The sequence below is a fragment of the Giraffa tippelskirchi genome, chromosome 5 (assembly GCF_054371585.1).
Source record: "Giraffa tippelskirchi isolate mGirTip1 chromosome 5, T2T-mGirTip1v1.2.pri, whole genome shotgun sequence".
Taxonomy (NCBI): Eukaryota; Metazoa; Chordata; class Mammalia; order Artiodactyla; family Giraffidae; genus Giraffa; species Giraffa tippelskirchi.
The window spans coordinates 146,598,302-146,623,304 of NC_137279.1; the positions used below are offsets into that span (position 1 = coordinate 146,598,302).

General features: G+C 36.2%; 1 protein-coding gene across 1 annotated transcript in view; it reads right to left on the reverse strand.

Moving 5' to 3' along the window:
• The window catches only part of TNNI3K (TNNI3 interacting kinase), a 340,280-nt gene that overhangs the window by 268,654 nt on the left and 46,623 nt on the right, over positions 1 to 25,003 (reverse strand). The window contains exon 7 of the mRNA XM_081490211.1: positions 15,256 to 15,366. Coding sequence (XP_081346337.1) covers positions 15,256 to 15,366 — 111 coding nt within the window. The remainder of the gene's footprint in view (positions 1 to 15,255; positions 15,367 to 25,003) is intronic.

Consider the following 25,003-nt stretch of genomic DNA (forward strand, 5'->3'; position numbering starts at 1 on the left):
AACATATTGGTCTTCCAATGTATCTGTAATTGAGGAGATAATAATTTTTGGCCCTCCTGAGACATAGGATGCCTGGGGGTCTGAAACTCTGGGGATATAACTTGAGCAAGCTATAGTAACTTTGATTCAAAACTCAGCTTTCAAATACTTGCTAGGGAGTGTGGCATGGAAAAGAAACTTACATGCAGATGTATCAAAATATACAGCTGTTTCTTAAATGCCTAACAAAGAAATTTCTATAGCTGATATACTGTATAATATAATTTATATATGAATGATACAAGATACATATAAATCCTTATACCTATCTTTACATCCATCCATCTATCTATTTTTTAAATGTGTGAAGGATCTAGAGTGTTGGAATCAATTCAGTGCATAGGAGGGTTGGCATAGAGAAGCGAATTCACAACAACACTGACAATGGGATTTCTAATTCAGATTGATTTGATTAGTAACAATCTTTGAATGTAATTTCTCAAGTAATGTTTCTTTCATCATTTTCTAGGGTAGCAAGCTGATGAATATCTCATCTACATTTTTATTAGCCTATAAAGCTTTCCCTGCTTATGCTATTTTACCTTACCCTGGACCCCCAAATGCAATACTTAATGTTTGATGATATACTATAGAATTAATGGCAAAGACTTAAGTGCCAGGAAGAAAAGTGACGCTCAGCTAGTATACCCTTACAACCCTCTGACACTTGATATATGTTTAAGGCATTGCTTCTGAGACCATAATATTACTGATTATGATGCATGATCTATGATCTTGTCTCAATCTCCAGACCAAAAGCCTAGACAGTAGGAGACTGCCTTCAGGCTTTTAATAAACAGTATTCTGCAACACAGAGCACATTCAGTAATTGGAACATAGAGTTTCTAGTTTTGGCTTCTGAGAAAACCACTTCTGAATGCCACAGAAGATATAGTGTTCCTAAATCAAGTCACAGTTATTTAAGACTGTGTGTTGAGTTTCAGGCGTAACCAATTTGACTTGAAGCTTTCTCAAACTTTGGCATCATGGAACCGCAAATGACTATTCAGACCCAGTTTAGAGTTAATGGCAATGAATGGTGATAAGAATACCTATCAATCATCAATGGCATCAGTAGGGTGATATGTAAGCAATAATTTATAATGATGTGCATTGACTGGTATAGTTGACCCTTGTTTATTCTTTTTGTACCTGAATTGTGGTTAGCCCATGATGTTCACATAGGATTTATTCCTGTCTGCAAAATTCTGGGTGAAATCAGGGATAAGGTATAGTGCTGCATACTATGAAATCACATAGTATTACATACCAGAATCTCAGAGAAAGAGAAACAGACAGACATAGATGAAGTTTTTAAACTCTTTTTACAAATCCAGCATTTATTCCAAAGCCTGACAAAGATAATTGGAATGGAATGAGTGGGGCCCCTCGTGAATGCTGTCAGATTTCTACGTTGAAGCCCCAGACCTCAGTCCTTCAGAATGTAATTCTATTCTGAGATAGTATCCTTAAAGATATAATTAAGTTATGGTGGTCCCTAATCCAATACAACGGATATCCTTATAAGAAGAGGAGATTAGGACACACACACACTCACACACAAAGAGAGACACCCGGTATGTGTACACTGATTCAGCCATGTCCGCAGGTGCAGAAGGCCACCTGCAAGCCAAGGAGAGAAGCTTCAGAAGAAACAAAACCTGCCTACACTCTGATCTTGAATTTTTAGCTTCCAAACTGTGAGAATAAATTGTGATTTAAGCCATATAGTTTGTGGTATTTTGTTATGGAAGACCTAGCTAACTAATATAACAATACAAATAAGAAAACCACAGACTAACCTCACTTATGAATATCAGCAAAACAAGTTCAGTAGCAAGCTAAGAGAATAATATGTCATGACCAGTTATGTCACTGTAGAAGCACAAAATCATTCAGCAGAAGAATGACAATTGTTCTGGGAGAATCAGCCAATGAAATTAGGAAAGAGAAAAACAAGATTTTAACAACTGAAGGAAGCAAAATTATTACCACATTCGGAGAACATAACTGTCAATCAGGGATATACAAAAGATTCACCTGTGAGATATCTATTAGAAAATAAAATAAACCAGTAAGTTCAATGGTTATAAAATTAAAAATCAAAAATCAGCAAGTTTCCTATAAACAAACTATAACAAATTAAAAAATACAATGTCATTTGCATTAGTGGCAAAAAAAAAAAAGCAATAAATTTTAACAAAGCCACAGGGAAAATATTCTACAGAAACTTTAATAAATGGAAAGAAACATATTGTTCTTGAATAGGAAGGCTCAATATTATGGGACTATTAATTTTTCTTAAGTTAATTTATAAATTAGGATTTATATTAGTGGAGGTGATGGAATTCCAGTTGAGCTATTTCAAATCCTTAAAGATGATGCTGTGAAAGTGTTGCACTCAATATGCCAGCAAATCTGGAAAACTCAGCAGTGGTCACAGGACTGGAAAAGGTCAGTTTTCATTCCAATCCCAAAGAAAGGCAATGCCAAAGAATGCTCAAACTACCGCACAATTGCACTCATCTCACACGCTAGTAAAGTAATGCTTAAAATTCTCCAAGCCAGGCTTCAGCAATATGTGAACCGTGAAAGTCCAGATGTTCAAGCTGGTTTTAGAAAAGGCAGAGGAACCAGAGATCAAATTGCCAACATCTGCTAGATCTTCGAAAAAGCAAGAGAGTACCAGAAAAACATCTATTTCTGCTTTACTGACTATGCCAAAGCCTTTGACTGTGTGGATCACAATAAACTGTGGAAAATTCTTCAAGAGATGGGAATACCAGACCACATGACCTGTCTCTTGAGAAACCTGTATGCAGATCAGGAAGCAACAGTTAGAACTGGACATGGAACAACAGACTGGTTCCAAATAGGAAAAGGAGTACGTCAAGGCTGTATATTGTCACCCTGCTTATTTAACTCCTATGCAGAGTACATCATGAGAAATGCTGGGCTGGAGGAAGCACAAGCTGGAATCAAGATTGCTGGGAGAAATATCAATAACCTCAGATATGCAGATGACACCACCCTTATGGCAGAAAGTGAAGAAGCACTAAAGAACCTCTTGATGAAAGTGAAAGAGGAGAGTGAAAATGTTGGCTTAAAGCTCAACGTTCAGAAAACTAAGATCATGGCATCTGGTCCCATCACTTCATGGCAAATAGATGGGAAAACAGTAGAAACAGTGTCAGACTTTATTTTTTGGGGCTCCAAAATCACTGCTGATGGTGATTGCAGCCATGAAATTAAAAGATGCTGACTCCTTGGAAGGAAGGTTATGACCAACCTAGATAGCATATTTAAAAGCAGAGACATTACTTTGTTAACAAAGGTCCATCTAGTCAAGGCTATGGTTTTTCCAGTAGTCATGTATGGATGTGAGAGTTGGATGGTGAAGAAAGCTGAGCACTGAAGAACTGATGCTTTTGAAGTGTGGTGTTGGAGAGGACACTTGAGAGTCCCTTGGACTGCAAGCAGATCCAACCAGTCCATCCTAACGGAGATCAGTCCTGGGTGTTCATTGGAAGGACTGATGTTGAAGCTGAAACTCCAATATTTTGGCCACCTCATGTGAAGAGTTGACTCATTGGAAAAGACCCTAATGCTGGGTAGGATTGGGGGCAGGAGGAGAAGGGGACGACAGAGGATGAGATGGTTGGATGGCATCACTGACTCAATGGACATGGGTTTGGGTAAACTCCGGGAGTTGGTGATGGACAGGGAGGCCTGGTGTGCTGCGGTTCATGGGGTCACAAAGAGTTGAACATGACTGAGTGACTGAACTGAACTGAATCCCAGTTAGGATACCATCATATTTTTCCTTAGAAAAAAATCAAATAACAATTAAATCAGAAACAAATAAAAAATGATGGCCAACTTTCCTAGCACTGTATATTCTAGACAGTTCCTATAATTTAAAATATATTAGGTCACAGTATACTACACACACACACACACACACACACACACACACACAAAGCCAACAAGGTGCATAATAATATAATCTGTTTTCTAAAATTAGAAAACTGAGACCCAGACAGGAAAAATTCTTTCCCAATGGTATGCAGCTAGTAAGTGGTAGATATTTTCTGAGATTTAAATTCAGAGAATCTAGCTTTGGAGTTCACGCTCTTATTATTGTAATCAAGTGCTTCTGAAGGTCATTTAAAAATGGAAGAATAGTCAGAAAATTTCTGTGAGAAAAAAAAAAGAACAGCAAGTGCCAGGAGAGATTACTTGCACTTTTAGGTATTAAAACATAACCTAAATATACACTAACTAATAAAAGAGTTGTGTTTGCTATTGGCATTGGAATACACAGATATACCCAAATATTTAAGACAGAGGGGTAAGTAAGGAGAATTCAGTACACATTGTTTTAGGATATCTGGATAATTTTGAGGGGAGAAAACTAAAAACTGGATTCCTATTTCTTATCATATATTGAAAGATAATAGATATTGGTATTTTATGCAAAGGAAAGAAGGTATCCATATTGTATAAAGTAAATGAATCTACTTTTTGAAAGGTTTTTTGGCAATAATTATAAAAATACAAAATTCACATATCCTTTTGCTCAGCTACACATATAAGAATAAATAATCATGGATGTTCAAAGCTAGATAGGTCCATTGCACCCTTTCTACTGCAGCAGCATTCACAAGTCAATGGCATTTTCAGGGTTCATCTATGTTGTAGCACATCTCAGTACTTCATTCCTTTTTATTGATGAAGAAAATGCCATAATATGGTTATCCAAATTTTACTTATTCCACTCATCAGTTGATATACATTTGTTTCTACTTTTTGATTATCATAAATAATAATGATATGAACATTCAGGTACAAGTTTTTGTGAGTCTTGGGTATATACCTAGAGTGTAATTAGTGGATCCTATAAGTAACTCTATGGTTTCACCTCTTGAAGAACTGCCAAAATGTTTTCCAAAGCAGCTGCAACATTTTATATTTCCACCAATAATGTATGAGGGTTCCAGTTTCTCCATATCCTCACCAGTTCGTGTTATGGTCTTTTTTAAACTATATTTATCCTGTTGGATATGATGTGGCATCTCACTATGGTTTTGACCTGCTTTCTCTAATGACTAATGATGGACAACTTTTCATGCACTTCTTGGCCATCTGTATATCTTCTTTGGAGAAACATCAATTTAAATCCTTAATTTTGAAACTGGGTTATTTATAATTATTCTGTTTTATCTCCATCATATTTTAAATTTTCTTATAGTAAATACTGCTCCTATAAGATTTATATCTCAGAAAGTAAAACAGAAGTTAACATGTACGGAGTGCCTACTATGTGTCATAGTATTAGGCATATGATATACATAGTGAACGCTTATGATCCTGGACTCTGGAATAAGCTCTGATAATGTTGCAAAAGCTACTAAAATAATTTGACTCAGGGTTAGAAAGAAGCAAAATTATAAAACAAATGAAGATAGTACTTGTTTGTAATTATTCGTAATATTTTCAAGCTATCTTTCTCTCACAGATATTTCCTTTAAATCTAACTTCTAATATTTTTCAGGGAAGTGCCTCTTAAATTTGAGTATGTATATCAATCACCTGGGAATCTTGTTAAAATGCTGATTTTAGGTAGGTCTAAGATTCTATTTTTTAACTAGTTCCCTGATAATCCTACTTTGTTGGTCAGTGGATCATATTTCAATTAGTGAAGTTTTAGGGTATGAACTGATTACTAAGATTTTAACTACAAGAGCTAACTTCAAGCGTTAGGGAATTTTGTATTGTTAGAGACGTCTTAAAATTTATAAGTGCTTCAAAATCTAAAGAATGAGCCTCTGGTAGACAGGGGAATTGATCACCTTGAACCAGTCTTGTCTAGTGCCCATGTAAGAGGTGGTATGCCCATTCAGAAACAAGCATTATTTGGCCACTTTCTTTAATGGAGGTGTTCCTAGCCTGACAACTTGAGCACATGTTTTTGACTGCATAATATAGTTTGAGAATCTGAAGGTTTAGTTCAAATTTTTCTTCCAGCATCAATTTATAATGAAAATAGAGAATCAGCTGAAGAGAACTGCAGTTACACTATCAGTTGAACTATATACATTTTGATGATTTGCTAAATAAAGGCATATATAATTATAATATGATTCTGATATAAATCAATCCTGTTGAACTAGATAAACCTTGAAAATGTTATGCTAAGGAAAAGAATTCAATCACAAAATATCTCATATTTTATGATTCCATTTATATGAAGTAGACAGACTAGACAAATCTATAAAGATGGACAGTAGATTGGTGGTTGTCTAGATCGGAGCCATGAAAGGTAGATGGGACTGATGCTACTGGATATTACATTTCCTTTCAGGGTGACAAAATTTTTCTAAAATTAGATTATAGTAATTATTATACAACTTTGTGAATTTGCTAGAAAGCCACTGAATGTCCACTTTAAATAGGTGAATTGTGTGGCATGTGAATTATATGTCAAGAGAACTGTTTAGAAATACAGTGCAGAAATATCAGAAATTAGGAATAGAGCTTAGAAGAATGGGGTTCATATAAAAAGGGACTGGAATATCTTGATGTGCTTAGTCTTTGAGACAATTCAGAATTGAGAATATAAGGAGTTTCCCTAACATTTGAATTCTGAGCTTCTGAAGCTTAAATTCTGGTCAGGTGGACTGAGAGGCTTTTGCATGGATTAGAGGAAGGGTAGTATAGCACTGTGAGAGCTGGCTCTGACACCACACAGTATGTAAACACCTACTCTACCAATCATTAGCTCTGACACCTTGGACAAGCTACTTAACTTCTCTGCACCTCAGTTTTTTCATCTGGAAAATGAAGATAAAATCTCAAATGAGGATTAAGTCAATTGCCTGATTGCAAATGAAGTTCATAAGGAATTACTACCTAGTCATAAATTGGAGGCATCTCTGATACTTTTTAGCTATGAAACTCATGAGTACAATATCTCTTAGAGAGAGAGAAACCATATTTTATAATTCCAAGCATTCACTTGTTTGTGCCTTTGGAAAGAAAACTTCAGCCATTTTAAAGAAACAAGAGTGAGAAGCTTTTTGGCAAACAAAACTCTCTCCTGAAACATTTGGAAGATTTAGTCAAAAATGAACTGGAACAACATCAACAACATTTCCTTGAAATCAGATATAAGTTACAAAAGAACTGAGAAGTATTTCTGAAGCAGGGTTTTCAACAGTTCAAAAATAGGATAAGGTAGGACAGAATAAATTCAACTATGAAAATAATATATCACCTGCACAAAGTATACATGAAACTATACCTTTCTGTGAAAAATAAAACACTCCACAATTCCTGTACATTATATACTGCATCATCCCAGACAGGCTTTTCTCATTGTGATTCAGTTTTCTAAAGCTACACATAACTGATTTGTCTCCTGATAACTGCAGAAACAACGGCATGAAACATCAAAATGTAACGGCTTTTTTAAAGAGATATTTGACTAAATATAATGTGTTCACTTGGGGTATGTGTGTGTTTGTGTATATGCATGTGAGGGGATGTGTATATACTGAATGCTCACATACATGCATTATATCCCCATGTATTTCCCCTTGTGACCATTTACTAACTGCCATATAAAGTTATACTTGATTCAATTAATATTGTTTTAATTGTACTCATAGCAATATCTGGGCCTCAGATAGTACCATATTCAGTTTCTATTTTGTATTCTGAATACTTGTTTTGTGCCTTATGGCTGTAAGCCCTATGTTAGCAATATATACAAGAGTCATCATCTGATATGAACAGCCAACTCATTGGAAAAGTCCCTGATTCTGGGAAAGACTGAGGACAGAAGGAGAAGAGGGCATCAGAGGATGAGATGGCTGGATGGCATCACCAATACAATGGACATGAACTTGGGCGAACTTTGGGAGATGGTGAGGGACAGGGAGGCCTGGCATGCTGCAGTCCATATGGTGGCCAAGAGTCAGACAACTGAGTGACTGAACAAGAGTCATAAGGGAGTAATTGTCTTTTTATTTACAAAGTCAGGGATTTGAAGTCAGAAAACCAGTCTTGAGTCCTATTCATCTCATTTATTTATTATCTGCATGATCCTGTGGAAGTCACTTAGCTTCTGCAATCCTCAGTTTCCTCACTGGTAAGCTGAGTCTAAGGATAGCTACCTCAAGAGAACCAAATGACAAATATATGTGAATGATAAAACACTACCACAGGTTAGCCAATAGTTCTCAATTTCCATGCTTGAGAGAGCATATGATTCGTGTGCCCTCTGGACTCAAAAGGGGAGAAAAGGGCTTAATGCTTGTTTATTGATTGCTGACAGGATCTTAGCCTTGTATAAAGCACCACATGCATATGTACTGATAGATGGATAAATCACTCAGGGAGAAGCAGTGAGACCCAGGACAACCAATATTTGCCTGCTTTTCAAAGCACAGTAAATCTAAATCTGAGTCTCAAATTGCAGTCAGCATGTCTCAGAACCTACAGCACATGTTCTCCTGTTATTGAAGGAGACAGCTGCCTAGTCAATGTAAATTTTATTGCAAAATTGTTTAATAGAATTCACAATAATGGGAGAACCAAAACTCTTGAGACAGTAATGGAGGGTCTGAATTTGATATGCGTAGACAAAGAGGGCTGTCAGACAGCATCAGTCATTGTTTCACAGAAAAAAAGGTGGGCAATAAAGGAAAGCGACTACTAATGAAAGGAAACTCCCACCGATCCACTGCCACCATTCCTGATAACCAAGAGTAAAAACTAGTAAGTAAAACTAATGCATATCCCACTATTGTATATATTTTAATCTCTTGCACTCAAATTTTCTGCATCATTTGATACCCAGAATCCTTTATCTATTGAAACTCTCCATCCCCCTAATTACTGTGAGGTTACAATATGCTTGTTTCCTCAAACCACTCCAACCAATCCTTCTTTGCTTCCTCAAAGGCTGTTCAGGAATTCCTAAAGTCTCTGTAGATGTTCTCTTAGGCTTAGTTCTCGGGCACATTTCAGCTACTGTTATGCCTGCTAATATCACATATAATTTCCAAAAACTTACACTAAGTCTCCAATTCTTCACTGCATACTAACTGTATATTTTTAAATCATTAACAAATTTTTCCACTTGAAAATCTGGGTAATATCAGCAAATCTACATGTCTGAAGATAAACACTTTTTCCTCAGGATTGAATCCTCTACCCAGTTTGTCTTCATCTATTTAATCATCATATTATCACTCTGGAATTGATACAAAACACTGAGGTCAAAGAAATCCTCTTCAACACATTATTTATCATGCATCCAATCATTCTCTTGCTCAAAAAGATTTAATGCCTTCTCATTTCTTACTGGAAAACAATCATATTGTTGTAGGTATCTTGAAGAGTGGGAATTTGTGTGTTCTATTCATCTCTTTATCTACCATACCATCTGGTCTTGTGTATAGTACATCATGAACTATATTTGCTTATTGAATTAAATTAAACTCCTTGGACTCCCATTTTCAGTTTCATTAATCTGGTCCATTCCTAACACCCAATTTTACTTACAGGGACTCTTCACAATCTGTTTCATGCTATCATTCTATTTATTCTCCCCTAAATGTAGAGAATGAAATTGAAGAAAGTGGAGAAAACCACTAGACCATTCAGGTATGACCTAAATCAAATCCCTTATGACTATACAGTAGAAGTGAGAAATAGATTTAAAGGACTAGATCTGATAGACAGAATGCCTGATGAACTATGGATGGAGGTCCATGACACTGTACAGGAGACAGGAATCAAGACGATACCTAAGAAAAAGAAATGCAAAAAAGCAAAATGGCTGTCTGAGGAGGCCTTACAAATAGCTGGGAAAAGATGGGAAGTGAAAAGCAAAGGAGAAAAGGAAAGCTATACCCATCTGAATGCAGAGTTCCAAAGAATAGCAAGGAGAGATAAGAAAGTCTTCCTCAGCGATCAATGCAAAGAAATAGAGGAAAACAATAGAATGGGAAAGACTAGAGATCTCTTCAAGAAAATTAGAGATACCAAGGGAACATTTCATGCAAAGATGGGATCAATAAAGGACAGAAATGGTAGGGAACTAACAGAAGCAGAAGATACTAAGAAGAGGTGGCAAGAATACACAGAAAAATTGTACAAAAAATATCTTCATGATCCAGATAATCACGATGGTGTGATCACTCACCTAGAGCCAGACATCCTGGAATGTGAAGTCAAGTGGGCTTTAGGAAGCATCACTATGAACAAAGCTAGTGGAGGTGATGGAATTCCAGGTGAAATATTTCAAATCCTTAAAGATGATCCTGTGAAAGTGTTGCACTCAATATGCCAGCAAATTTGGAAAACTCAGCAGTGGCCACAGGACTGGAAAAAGTCAGTTTTCATCCCAATCCCAAAGAAAGGCAATGCCAAAGAATGCTCAAACTACCGCACATTGCACTCATCTCACATGCTAGTAAGGTAATGCTTAAAATTCTCCAAGCCAGGCTTCAGCAATATGTGAACCATGAACTTCCAGATGTTCAAGGTAGACTTAGAAAAGGCAGAGGAACCAGAGATCAAACTGCCAACATCTGATGGATCATCAAAAAAGCAAGACAATACCAGAAAAACATCTATTTCTGCTTTATTGACTATGCCAAAGCCTTTGACTGTGTGGATCACAATAAACTGTGGAAAATTCTGAAAGAGATGGGAATACCAGACCATCTGACCTGTCTCTTGAGAAACCTGTATGCAGGTCAGGAAGCAATCGTTAGAACTAGATATGGAACAACAGACTGGTTCCAAATAGGAAAAGGAGTACGTCAAGGCTGTATATTGTCACCCTGCTTATTTAACTTATATGAAGAGTACATCATGAGAAATGCTGGGATGGAGGAAGGACAAGCTGGAATCAAGATTGCTGGGAGAAATATCAATAACCTCAGATATGCAGATGACACCGCCCTTATGGCAGAAAGTGAAGAAGAACTAAAAAGCCACTTGATGAAATAGGAGAGTGAAAAAGTTGGCTTAAAGCTCAACATTCAGAAAACTAAGATCATGGCATCCGGTCCCATCACTTCATTGCAAATAGATGGGGAAACAGTGGAAACAGTGGCAGACTTTATTTTTTGGGGCTCCAAAATCACTGCAGATGGTAACTGCAGCCATGAAATTAAAGATGCTTACTCCTTGGCAGGAAAGTTTTGGCCAACCTAGACAGCATATTTAAAAGCAGAGACATTACTTTGCCCACAAAGGTCCGTCTAGTCAAGGCTATGGTTTTTCCAGTGGTCATACATGGATGTGAGAGTTGGACTATAAAGAAAGCTGAGTGCTGAAGAATTGATGCTTTTGAACTGTGGTGTTGGAGAAGACTCTTGAGAGTCCCTTGGACTGCAAGGAGATCCAACCAGTCCATCCTAAAGCAGATCAGTCCTGAATATTCATTGGAAGGACTGATGTTGAAGCTGAAACTCCAATACTCTGGCCACCTGATGGGAAGAGCTGACTCATTGGAAAAGACCCTGATGCTTAGAAAGATTGAAGGCAGGAGGAGAAGAGGACGACAGAAGATGAGATGGCTGGATGGCATCATCGACTCAGTGGACATGGGTTTGGGTGGACTCCGGGAGTTGGTGATGGACAGGGAGGCCTGGCGTGCTGCGGTGCATGGGGTTACAAAGGGTCGGACACGACTGAGCGACTGAACTGAACTGAACTGAAATGTACTTGACTTATTTTTCTTGCTTAGTTTTAGACATAATTCCTCTTCTTTTCTCTGTCCAATTCTACCACTTTCAGCCTGATTTTAAACTACTTCTCATAAACCCTTCCCTAAATCTTCTAATCTACCTTGATCTCATTTCCCAGTGAAATTCTCACACTTTTCTCTGTTCTTTGCATGTTATGCAATGATCATATTTCCAATTATTCCTAATATCAAACCTGCTCTGATTTTTGACTCTTTCCTTTTCTATACATATGACTACATTGCTATTTTACTTTTGAATTCTTATGTAAATTTTCCATTTTATATGTTCAGCTATGATTTAAAGTCTTTAGGGGGAGAAACTATGTCTTATTTTCTTGTGTCATTCCCATATTCTAACAAAAGACTATGGAAAAAGTTGAGGCTCAAAAATATTTATTAAATGAATGAATGAATGTAAAGTTGGTACTGCAATTAATAACAATGAAAGAAATAATTCAAAGAAAAAATCTGTATTTTGAATATGATGCTTTCAGGATTTTTTAACACAATTTTCCTATAAGATCTGTAACTAAATTAGTCCAGTAGATAAGAGAATAAAGATTAATGTATATATACCTTTTTATGGCAGTATTCATGATTGACTATAAAAGTCATTAAATATTACACCAGAGCTAATGAAGGAAGTTGGGAAAACTCATGGAGAATTGCACAACAGGAGTAGATGCCTATTTGGAATTATTTTAGTAAAATTTGCATTATGGCTGGCAGAATCGATATAATTCTTACTTTCCTACTATGATTTACAAAGCAAGAAAACTGTTATGTGACTAGGAGACGAAGATACCAAACTCTTAACTATCTTGCTTTTGACGCTGTTATAATTCTATCACTCACAAATGGAATCAGTTCAGTGCTAAATAGAAAGGATTTTGTTTTGCAAAACATTTCCTGGCATTAAGAGGGTGAATGTGTTTTACTGGGACTTAATGTCTACCTCATCAATTCTTCCACCCAGATTTCTGTATATTTACCTTCCATTTAGTTTATCACTGATTTCAGTCAGTTTCTTTTTTGGATAATATTTATATTTAAGTGATTCTAATGGGATTTCTCTTCTCCTAATAAGTAATACAAATTCATTTATATTTATAATGAATATCATCAAAAAGCCTTATATTCTGGGAAATGAGATAATCTATTTTAAGGGAAATACCGTAAGGAGTGGAAATGTCAACACGAAGGAAATTATTTTACTCCCAATGTGATATGTTAATATTTATTGAATGAAGAGCCCTTTGAATTGACACTGTTAAGAGAGATGACACACATCTATTTTACAGGTTTTATGTGTGATTTTACATGCAGCTCTATTTGTTCACAATTGTGCCTGTGTGTTAGTGAGGAATGTACACCTTAAATTCCAACATGATTAAAAGAGAGAAATAGATAACGACTTAATAATGAAGACACAAGACTGTTCATTTATTACAATGTTGAGTTTACATGGGTTTCCCTTGTGGCTCAGCTGGTAAAGAATCTGCCTGCAATGTGGGAGACCTGGGTTCGATCCCTGGGTTGAGAAGATCCCCTGGAGAAGGGAAAGGCTATCCACTCCAGTATTCTGGCCTGGAGAATTCCATGTACTATATATATAATCCATGGGGTTGCAAAGGGTCAGACAGGACTGAGTGACTTTCACTTTCACTTTGGGCTTCCCTCATAGCTCAGTTGGTAAAGAATCTGCCTGCAGTGCAGGAGACCAGGGTTTGATCCCTGGGTCAGGAGGATCCCCTGAAGAAGGAAATGGCAACTCCAGTATTCTTGCCTGGAGAATCCCATGGACAGAGGAGCCTGGCAGTCCATGGAGTTGCAAAGAGTCAGATACATTACATGTGGGTACCACAATTATTATTTTTTTGAATTTTATTTTATTTTTTTAAATTAGTTTATTTATCTATTTTTTAACTTTACAGTATTGTATTTGTTTTGCCATACATTGACATGAATCCACCATGGGTGTACATGTTTTCCCCTTCCAGAACCCTCCTCCCACCTCCCTCCCCATCCCATCCCTCCGGCTCATCCAAGTGCACCAGCCCCAAGTGCCCTGCATCATGCATCGTGGGTACCACAATTAATAGCATTTGAAAATCATGAGAGTTTGAGTAAAATGACCAGGATTCCAAACATGGCCTTTTTTTCCTCCATAGCTCTGTAATCTGTAAATATAATTACTGTATAACAGCCTTGGTTTTATATCTATTAAATGGCAGTGATGATAAAAACTGTTTCATGAAGATTTCTGCAGTAAATTAAATAATGCAAATTAAAGTGTTTCTCATATATAAAATAATATTTCAACAATTAAATTTGAGATAAGAGCCAGAGTCCCTTCTATGGCCTTTAAAACACTTTGCAATCTTATTTGTAACCGTCACCTGACCTCATGTCCATCACTCTACTTCCAGTTCATATATACTAATGACTTTGGCTTATTTGTGTCCTTCAGATACATTTAGCTATCTTCTGCCTCAGGGCTTCACAGGTACTATTACATATATTAATCATAGCTTCACTATAAAGCTTCTTTAAAATGGTGCCTACTTCTTCATGCTGTTTTCATTTTATCTCATTTATTATTTTTCTTATATTCACAACTAACATTATATAATTTTTCCTTATTGCTTGTTTTGTTCTGTAAAAGTAAATTCCAAAATATTTCCTGTCTTACTTGTTACAGTCACCTCAGCAACTAGAACAATATCTCATGTACAATAGATGTTTAATAAATCAAATAATGCATGAGTGAATGAATTACTGAATAATTTTTGACTGAGTCCTTACCTTGAGTGAAGCAATCTGCAAAGTCTTTTATAGGGATTATCTAATTTAATCACTATGATGGGCCTATCATTTCTATTTTATAATGAGGAAAACAGATGTTTGAAGGTACAGTAACTTGCTTGAGGTAAATATAGCAAGTGGCAGTAACAGTTGCCCGACTCCAATATCTATGTTTCTAATAACTGCTATATGCTGCTACTTAGTTGCTCAGTCATGTCCACTTCTTTGCTGCTCTATGGACTGTGACCATGGAATTTTCCAGGCAAGAATACTGGAGTGGGTTGCCATTTCCTTCTTTAGAGGATATTCCTGACCCAGGAATCAAACCTGCATCTCTGGTGCCTCCTGCTTGACAGGTGGATACTTTACCACTGCACCACCTGGGAAGTCTCTCAATGCTACATAGCCTCTATGTATCTAGCCATTTTTATATTAATTAATATTTGATTACACTGTTACAAAACAGACTGAATTTACCATCAAAAGAACATCTATACAGCTTATTTTGGTCTCCCTCAAAATGTGTGGGTTCACATAAAATTAAACCAACTCCTAGAATTTCAAAAGTCAGCATTTGAAAACAGTTAAAAACAAGATTCCCAAGAGGCAGATTTGTTTTTGCAGGTGACCAAAGTGTGACTTACCTCTAGGTGACCAGCAATTGTAGCAATATGCAGGGCAGTGAGGCCACCATACCCAACCTGCTGTATATCAGCTCCACTGTGAAGCAGAGAAGTGATCAATTCTGCACTATCCTGCAAGGAAACACATCTTTAGTGTTACTTTTCTCTTAATAGCAGGTTTGAACACTGTGCAACGGGATATATTGATTCCCTGACTGTCAGCCAGTTTAGGCACCCAAAGAAAACTTAAGTGTGATTTCTAGCAACAGAGCACATGAAAAAGCAAACAGCAGCTCTCAGATGGTTGAAATGTAGGAACAGATGACAGACTGTTCAGTTATAATCAATCTTCTACCACTTGACCATGAAAGACAGAAAGGACATTTACCTACAGTAAGACACTTGCAAACTGAACTCAACCTTACTTGTAGGTCACTCCAACAAAAATGCTTTTTCCAGCAACTGCACTATTGAACTGGCTGCAGTGGACCATTTCATGGTAGTTCAGTAATTGATTTTCCTCTAACACATATGAGTCATGGGTCCGATACATAATTAAAGCACAGTGTCATGGACTCTATATATAATCAATCAGTGGTGTTTTTTTTTATTAATAACTTGACTCATTAAAATATTTTCACTCAGTGAAAATGTCTGAAGCATTGTTTGAGCATTTAAGTTGGAGTAATTTATGCAATTACCAAATTATTTTCTTCATACTATTATTTGCATTGTACTCCTCTCCACTGTCTTTGGAGAGACATGATTACTTTTTAATAATATTAATAGAAATGAACATTCATTGAATTTTTATTATGTAATTAACCTTTCATATGCACTAACATTTAAACTGGCACATGGCAAGACTTCAAAAATAGCTGTTGACAAAAAACACCTTAAGAAAAATTTATCTAAATGATCTCAAGAAAAATTACTATAAACCTCATTTTATAAGTCAGTACTTTCAAAAGAGTAATGTGGAGTGTCACATATTCACAGAATTCCAGATCTGCAAGGGAATGTGAAGAAAGGTCTTCATGTTTAACTCTCTCCCTCAAAGGGAGAATTCAAACCATAGCTTTATGATACTTGGCCATCAACACGTCACACACCCAGTGGGAAGAAAGCCAAGTCTTCATGGGATAGGTCACTGCATTTATGCATATAATTTCAAATACTGTCAATTAAGAAAATCCTCCCATTAGAAAACAAAGTCTGATTTCTTAATGCTGTCACACATTAGTGAAGGTCTGGAAACCGTAAAAATTGAAAAAAGAAAAAAACTTTGATAAAGTACTTCAAATAGCAAGATTAATGTTATATTTTCCAAATCTTTCACTGTTTACCTGCTCTAGAAAGAAAGTTAAATAAAAAATTCATCTTCCTTTACTATTCCATTGGCTCCTTCTGCTCAAATTACAGACTTAATGCTTTTTCCACTCTAAAATAAAAAACAAACCAAAAAGACCCACCATTTTTTCCACTGAAGTAAGCTAATTTTATCAATATCCTCTCTGTCTCCAAAAATCGAGTGATTTAGGAGTGTAGCCCCGAGCTATTTTCTCATTCTAACTGCCACCTTTCGTTATTCTTACACAGTCGGATAACTTCATTTTCAGTCCTGACTTCTCTGCTAAGTCCAAATTTCATATATCCTGACTACCAATGGCATCTCAAATTAAAAACTCAAAAGTACTCTTGTGAAAACCGTTCATAATTTTCCAAGTGTTTTCCAACTGTCATCTCCTAGCATTCCTTATTTACATTAATGGCACTTTCTCATTCCAAATGACCTTGAGTCCCTCCAACTCAATCAGTTTCAGAATTCTTCTGGTTTTGACTCACTAGTACCTCTCACATTTTTTCTCCTTATTTCTAACATCACTCTCCACAGAAATAAGGTGGAAATAAGTTTAGAGTATTTAAGGTCAGTGCTGAGTACAAGGTTAAAAAAATAAAAGAAGGAAAGAATATTGTGCAAGATGAGATCAAAGGCATCTGATCTTGTAGGGTTTTGCAGGCCATTGTATTAGGTATTCAAATTTTTCCAAGTGTAATAGATAGCAGTAAAATAATATGTCACCGATATAGAGAAGAACAGAAAAAGGCAGTTTCTGAGGTAGAAATAAAATGTTCTGTTTGTCAAATATTTAGATTGGGATACTTACAATGCAGGCTTAAGATTGTGTTAGAATTAGCCTCCCTAGTTAGAATCCCAGCTCTGCTAATGACTATATAAACTAAGGCAAGTTACATAACCCCTTTACACTCATTTCCTGCCTGAATAGTCTCTGAGATAAATGGGAGAGATATCACCTTAAAACATGTTTCCTTGCAGATGAACAAACATTTAAATGTAAGGAGATGAAGGTGGCATTTTTAAGCATAAAATAATCTTTTTAATAGAAGGAACACAAGCAAATGAAAGCATGAGGAAAACAATATTGTAAGAAAATGACAAATTGGAGAAAGAATATTCACAACATATAAAACTGACAAATGGTTTGTATATTTAATATATGAAAAACTCATATAAATCAGTAAAAAGATGGATATTCCTTAATTCAATGAATATTTATTAATGGATATATACCTTATGACAAGTACCATACTAGGCTAAATTAAAATAAATTATATGAAAATCATTGAGCATATGAAATATTTATCTATTGGGCAGATTCTTGTAAACACACATTCATCTTTTTCTCAGCTGACTTTGTATGTCCTCTTATTTAGCTGGAATTTGTGGATTTTCAGAGAAAGTATGTTATGATTCCTTCAGAACAGGCAAATAGTGAAGTTAAAACTTAAAAGTAATAAATCACCCTTTTATATCTCAGTTGGATTTCTCAAGCTGACCTCTGATTGATCCAAATCTATTTTTATTAAATACTATAAAAATAGAACTCCAATTCCATCAACTTATGCTAAAATGTAATAAAATAATTATTGCTACTTTTAGAACATTTTCTATGAGCTAAGTACCAAGGAAAATGTTTAATCTACACCTCTTTCAAGCTTCACAATTTACCTATAAGAAAAATATTATTATCCCTACTTTACAGGGATAAAGAATCGATGCTTTTGAACTGTGGTGTTGGAGAAGACACTTGAGAGTCCCTTGGACTGCAAGATCAAATCAGTCAATCCTAAAGGAAATCAGTCTTGAATATTTACTGGAAGGACTGATGCTGAAGCTGAAACTCCACTACTTTGGTCACCTGATGCGAAGAAATGACTCATTGGAAAAGACCCTGATGCTGGGAAAGACTGAAGGCAGGTGGAGAATGGGATGCCAAGATGAGATGGTTGGATAGCATCACAAACTCGATGGACATGAGTTTGAGCAAGCTCCAGGAGTTGAGGATGGACAGGGAGGCCTGGCGTGCTGCAGTCCATGGGGTCGCAAAGAGTCCAACACAAATGAGTGACTGAACTGAACTGACCTGAACTACTTTATAGTTGATGACAGTCAGGCTCAAGAATTTAAAGTTCTTGCAGAACCAGAAATACTTTGTAAGTGTTGAAGCTAAATACAAGCTCAGGTCTGTTTGATTCCAAAGTCCACACTTCACTTTTGACTATCCATAGTGTTTTCACTGATTTTTCCTTGGTTTCAATATCAAGGAAAAAATTGAGAGGATTTACTTTTATTGCATTTTGTTGTATTTAATTGACACATGCCAAACGTGTCTCCCCTACTCTACAGGAATATTGTTTCCTGATGGAATAATTTAAAAATTCAGCAATCTGGTACACATCTCCTGGAAAGGAAATTCATAGAAAATAAAAACATCAGCAAATTTTAAATATTATAAAGCTGACCTCACTTCCTGCTTGTATTCTGTAATATATAAAAAGTGTCTGAGGGCAAGTGTTTTAAAAGAAAGACTCAAGATATGGTTTGGGAATATTATTCTGGGGAACTGACAGGCTTTCCCTTAGGTTTTCCCTTTCAGCCAAATTTACATTATTATTTAGTGGGATACACAGAAGCATTGAAAAGTGTGTGATAAATAAGCCTCTATTTAACACTTTCATGTGTGAAACACTTGTGATTTTTAAACAAAGGAAAATCCTTGTGTGAAAGAGTGAGATTTGGCTGGACAGAAAAATCAGTCCAGCTATCTAGTTGAAAAAATAGAATTAAGGGTACAACAGACCTTTGAAGATTTATGTAAACCGATGAAAATTTTTTATAGTGGTAGCAACTTCAACATTTTCCTATGCACAAAACTTGAACACAGGATTTACTATCTTGCCTTTTATTAACCCTACAATTATTATAGATAAATCCAGAAAATGTAGGTATTAGTATGAGAGAGCTCAAATTCTCTATTACCAAATTACATAAATTAAAAACACACACACACACACGGGTTTTTGCCAAATCTATTTCATAATAAAAACTAAACTGGGATTGTTTAATATCTAAATTTTACTTTTTTCTGATTATGGAAATATGTCCTCTGGTGCGTGCATGCTAAGTTACTTCAGTTGTGTCTGACTCTTTGTGACCCTATGGACTGTAGCTCACAAGGCTTCTCTGTACTAGAATTCTCCAGGCAAGAATACTGGAGTGGGTTGTCATTTCCCTCTTTAGGGGATCTTCTTGACCCAGGGATAGAACTCGTATCTCTTACTTCTCCTTCAATGGCATGTGGGTTCTTTACTACTAGCGCCACCTGGGAAGCCCCATATCCTCTGGAAGTTTTATTAATTAAATATAGTAAGCATTCATTTACAGTCTTTCCATTTAGATGTTAAATCTATGTTCCTTCCCCTCATATCTGGGTGGATTGTGACCAAAAGAGTATGGCAGAAATGAGCTACATTTCTTCCAAGGCTAGGTCATAGAAAACCCATAGCTTTCCACCTTGTTTTCTGGAAAATTTGCTCTTGAAGCTCTGATCTACCATCTAAGAAGTCTAACTTGAGGCAGCCATACTGTAAGGAATCCAAGGCTACATGATAAGGTACAGAGCATATAAAGGTTCTTCAATCAAATGACCCACGTAAGATCATCCTTACGGTCATCCCAGCCCAGGCACCAGACATGTGAAATCTCCAGAGGATTCCAATTCCTCAGTTGATGGAGTAACTCCTAGTCATTCATGTCTTTTCCTCTAAGGCCCTACACATGGTGGAGCAGCATCGAGCCATCACCACTATATCTTGTCTGAATTTCTGAAATGATCATTGAATGATAAAAATAAATTTGGGATAGTTTGTTATGCCTCAATAGATAACCAAAGTATCTCATAGTAGAAAATATAGAGAATAAAGGAATAAAAAATTTAATAACCTGCATCCTACCATATAGGCTTCCTTGGTGGCTCATTGGTAAAGAATCCACCTGTCAATGCAGGAGACATGGGTCTGGCTCCTGGGTCAAGAAAATCCTCTGGAGAAGGAACTGGCATCCCGTGCCAGTATTCTTGCCTGGGAAATCCCATGGACAGAGGAGCCTGGCAGGCCACAGTCAATAGGGTCACAAAAGAGTTGGAGACAACTTAGCAACTAAGCAACAACAAACCTACCATATAATCACTATCACCATTTATGTGTGTGTTTATTTTCTTTCTTTATTTTTCCAATGTATGTACCTCCATAAAACTAAATAGAGCACAGACTAGTACAGCAAACAAACCTGTGCTTGCGTACTGAAGGCAACTTCCTGCATTTCTTTACCTCTTGAGCTCTGGATAAATTTTTTCCTCTAAAATGAAGTTAATAACAGTACAAATCTCATAGAGTTGTGTGGATTAAATCAAATAATGTAAAAAATTTATCATAATGTTTGAAACATAATTTTTATTATCATAACATAATTATTAGATACACAATTGAACTCATATCACATATAAAGGTAAGTAATCTCTTTTTCATTTAATATAAAATCAGGAGCATTTTCCCATGCCTGGCAGATGCAGAGATGTACCACTCAGATCCCCCTTCAAGAAGACTGTGCCAGGAGGGTGGTTAGCTGGCAGCCTCCCTCAGCTAGCTCTTTCAGGATTCTCTGCAGCATTTGAGATGAGATTATGATTTTTTTCAAGGTGGCCCCAAGTCAATGACTGAGAAAGGTGGCAGTAAAAGAGCCTAGCCATTTCCACTCAATGAGACACTCCTAGGCAAAAGTTTGCTCTGGAGATCGCACTGGGCTGGTAGAGATTCCAGAAAGTCTGCACTGTGGTCTGACAGCACCTCCAGACCAATCCTACCTTCTTTTTCCTTTTAAGGTTTCACTTCCTCATAAATTTCTTGTACTTCCAGATCATTTTCAGATCTGCTACCCAAGAACTAAACTGGTATACCATAACATAGAATGTTTTCTTTTAATGTGCATTTAAATCAAAACCAATCTGGAATTTGAACTTAGGTTTCCTGGCTGAATACTACACTTTCCTCAGTAACGTATGTTACCGTCCACTGCCAACCACCTTTCTACTAGAAAAATTTTGCCTTTCACGTGCAAGCCATGACCCTGTGCTTTTCACAGAAAAGGGATCTAATACCTCTTGTATCTATCTTATGTAATTGCAATGAGTACAAAATGGTATAAGTATGTAGAAATGTTACTAAATACCATATGCTTACAAGTATAAGTTTATATATTCATATTAATGTATTGACCCCAAGACTATCATAATTCTATGATAATAACTGCTCATGAAAGTTCATGCTTCCATGCCTTTTGTTGAAATAATTCTGAATATATCTTCACAAAAGATATGAATTATTAAAGGTTTCAGTGTGATGAAAATATATCACAGTTCAAAAGCATCAATTCTTCAGCGCTCAGCTTTCTTTATAATCCAACTCTCACGACCATACATGACTACTGGAAAAACCATAACTTTGATCAGATGGACCTCTGTTGGTAAAGTGATGTTGCTGCTTTTTAATATGCTGTCTAGGTTGGTCATAGCTCTTCTTCCAAGGAGCAAGCGTCTTTTAATTTCATGCCTGCAGTCACCATCTGCAGTGATTGTGGAGCCCCCAAAAATAAGTCTCTCACTGTTTCCATTGTTTCCCCATCTATTTGCCATGAAGTGAGGGGACTGGATGCCATGATCTTAGCTTTCTGAATGTTGAGTTTTAAGCCAACTTTTTTACTCTCCTCTTTCACTTTCATCAAGAGGTTCTTTAGTTCTTCTTCGCTTTCTGCCATAAGGATGGTGTTATCTGTGTATCTGAGGTTATTGATATTTCTCTCGGCAATCTTGATTCCAGCTTGTGCTTCATCCAGCTTGGCATTTTGCATGATGTACTCTGCATTAAGTTAAATAAGCAGGGTGTCAATATACAGCCTTGTCGTACTCCTTTCCTGATTTGGAACCAGTCTGTTGTTCCATGTCCAGCTGTAACTGTTGCTTCTTGACCTGCATACAGATTTCTCAGACAAAACATGGTCCACTGGAGAAGGCAAGGGCAAACTACTTCAGTATTCTTGCCTTGAGAACCCCATGAACAGTATAAATGACACAGTATGTCTCTAATAAATGTTTTTTGAAATAAAAGTTCAACAATAATAATTAGCTTCTATTAAATACTTACTATGTACTAAGTATTTTGCTGCATGTCATACCACACATGGTTTTTCCTTTTTAATTAAGCTGTAAACCACTCAATGAAATCAGAAATTATATTTTCTCCATTTCAGAGATACAGAGGAAGAGGGCAATTTGTCTAAGATATACACTGTTAAGTCTCAGAACTGATATATTAATAAGAATAGTGTAGCTTTTAAGCTGGCAGGTACATTATTGCATAAATAAATATCAAGCATTGTTTGTACTAATGTTTGAGTACCCATTAATTTCTCAAAAGTATTTATCAAGGATCTTTTACAGTTTGTATACATTGAGGAAACAAACAAAAAGACCAATGCTCAAAGTTCACGTGCAAAATATACAAATTAATAATTGCAAGAGCTGTGATTAAAAAAACAAAACAAAACATGAATTTGTAACTGAAACCCAAAAGAGAGTACAGTAACATCTCTTTGAGAAAGCTCAAGAAGACTCAATTTTCTTGGTTTTAAACAAATAATACTTTTATATCAGGAAAAGAAATAAACAAAGATATTCAAGCAGAAGAAATAACAACAATAAAAACATAAGTATGAAAGTACATAATCTAAAGAATAATCTAAAATAGTCTTTTAAACCTTAGCTCACAAACCTGTTATGTGGGATTTTTCTTTTCTTTAAAAAAAGCACATTCTGATTGAATAGGGAGTAAGATTCTTCATTCCCCAAAATCTCTCATTTGAGGCAGATACAGCTGATTCTCTGATCACAATCTGAGTTGCAAGACTTGAACTATAATCCTCAACATGTAGCCTTAGACAGCTTGCATCAAAACTGCCTTAACTCTTTGCTAAAGAAAATTATATTCTCAGCCTATATTAGATGTACCAAATTAGATTATGGTGATGTGGAGAGGGAAATATTCATTTTAAACCTGTAGTTACCCCCATTAAATTTGAAAGCCATTAATTTTGGAAGTTCAGAGAATGAAAGAAAAAGAGTCTGGAAATTGAAATCAGCAGAACAGTGAACTAAGGGATCTTGAATATCTAATTTAGGAGTTTAAATTTTATTATACAGGCAATGGGTGGCTATCAGATCTAATCCTTTGACTCTATTTGTCACTTTCACTGTATAATTATAAGGGATTTGACTTAGGTCATACTTAAATGGTCTAGTGGTTTTCCCTACTTTCTTCAATTTCAGTCTGAATTTGGCAATAAGGAGTTCATGATCTGAGCCACCACAGTCAGCTCCCAGTCTTGTTTTTGCTGACTGTATAGAGCTTCTCCATCTTTGGCTGCAAAGAGTATAACCAATCTGATTTCCATACTGACCATCCAGTGACGCCCATGTGTAGAGTCATCTCTTGTGTTGTTGGAAAAGGGTGTTTGCTATGACCAGTGTGTTCCCTTGGCAAAATTCTGTTAGCCTTTGCCCTGCTTCATTTTGTACTCCAAGGCCAAATTTGCCTATTACTCCAGGTATCTCTTGACCTCCTACTTTTGCATTCAAGTCCCCTATGATGAAAAGGACATCATTTTGGGGTGTTAGTTCTAGAAGGTCTTTTAGGTCTTCATAGAACCATTCAGCTTCTTCAGCATTACTCTTTGGGGCATAGACTTGGATTACTGTGATATTGAATGGTTTGCCTTGGAAATGAACAGAGATCATTCTGTCATTTTTGAGATCGCACCCAAGTACTGCATTTCGGACTCTTTTATTAACTATGAGGGCTACTCCATTTCTTCAAAGGGATTCTTGTCAACAGTAGGAGATATAATGGTCATCTGAATTAAATTCACCCATTTTAGTTCACTGATTCTGAAAATGTCAATGTTTACTCTTCCCATCTCCTGCTTGACCACTTCTAATTTACCTTGATTAATGGACCTAACATTACAGGTTCACTCGAGATCATTTTAGAGGCAATCTAAAAATATATGTGATCATGATAATATAACCTGTATGGATTTTCCCTATTGACAGATCATATGTATAAAAAGGAACAAAATATAAGACACAACTGTTCTCAGGCAATAAAGAACATGAAGAAAGAACTTGGGAGATGGGAAAGATACAAAGTAAGCCTCCACCTTGTTCCATGATCTCCCTGGCTTTCTGCCTGTAACAGAAGAGAAGGTAGAAAAGTAGATTTACTGAGTTGAGACTAAAGATCAGATTTCCAGGATTATGGGTTTCCCAGGTGACTCAGTGATAAAGAATCCACCTAC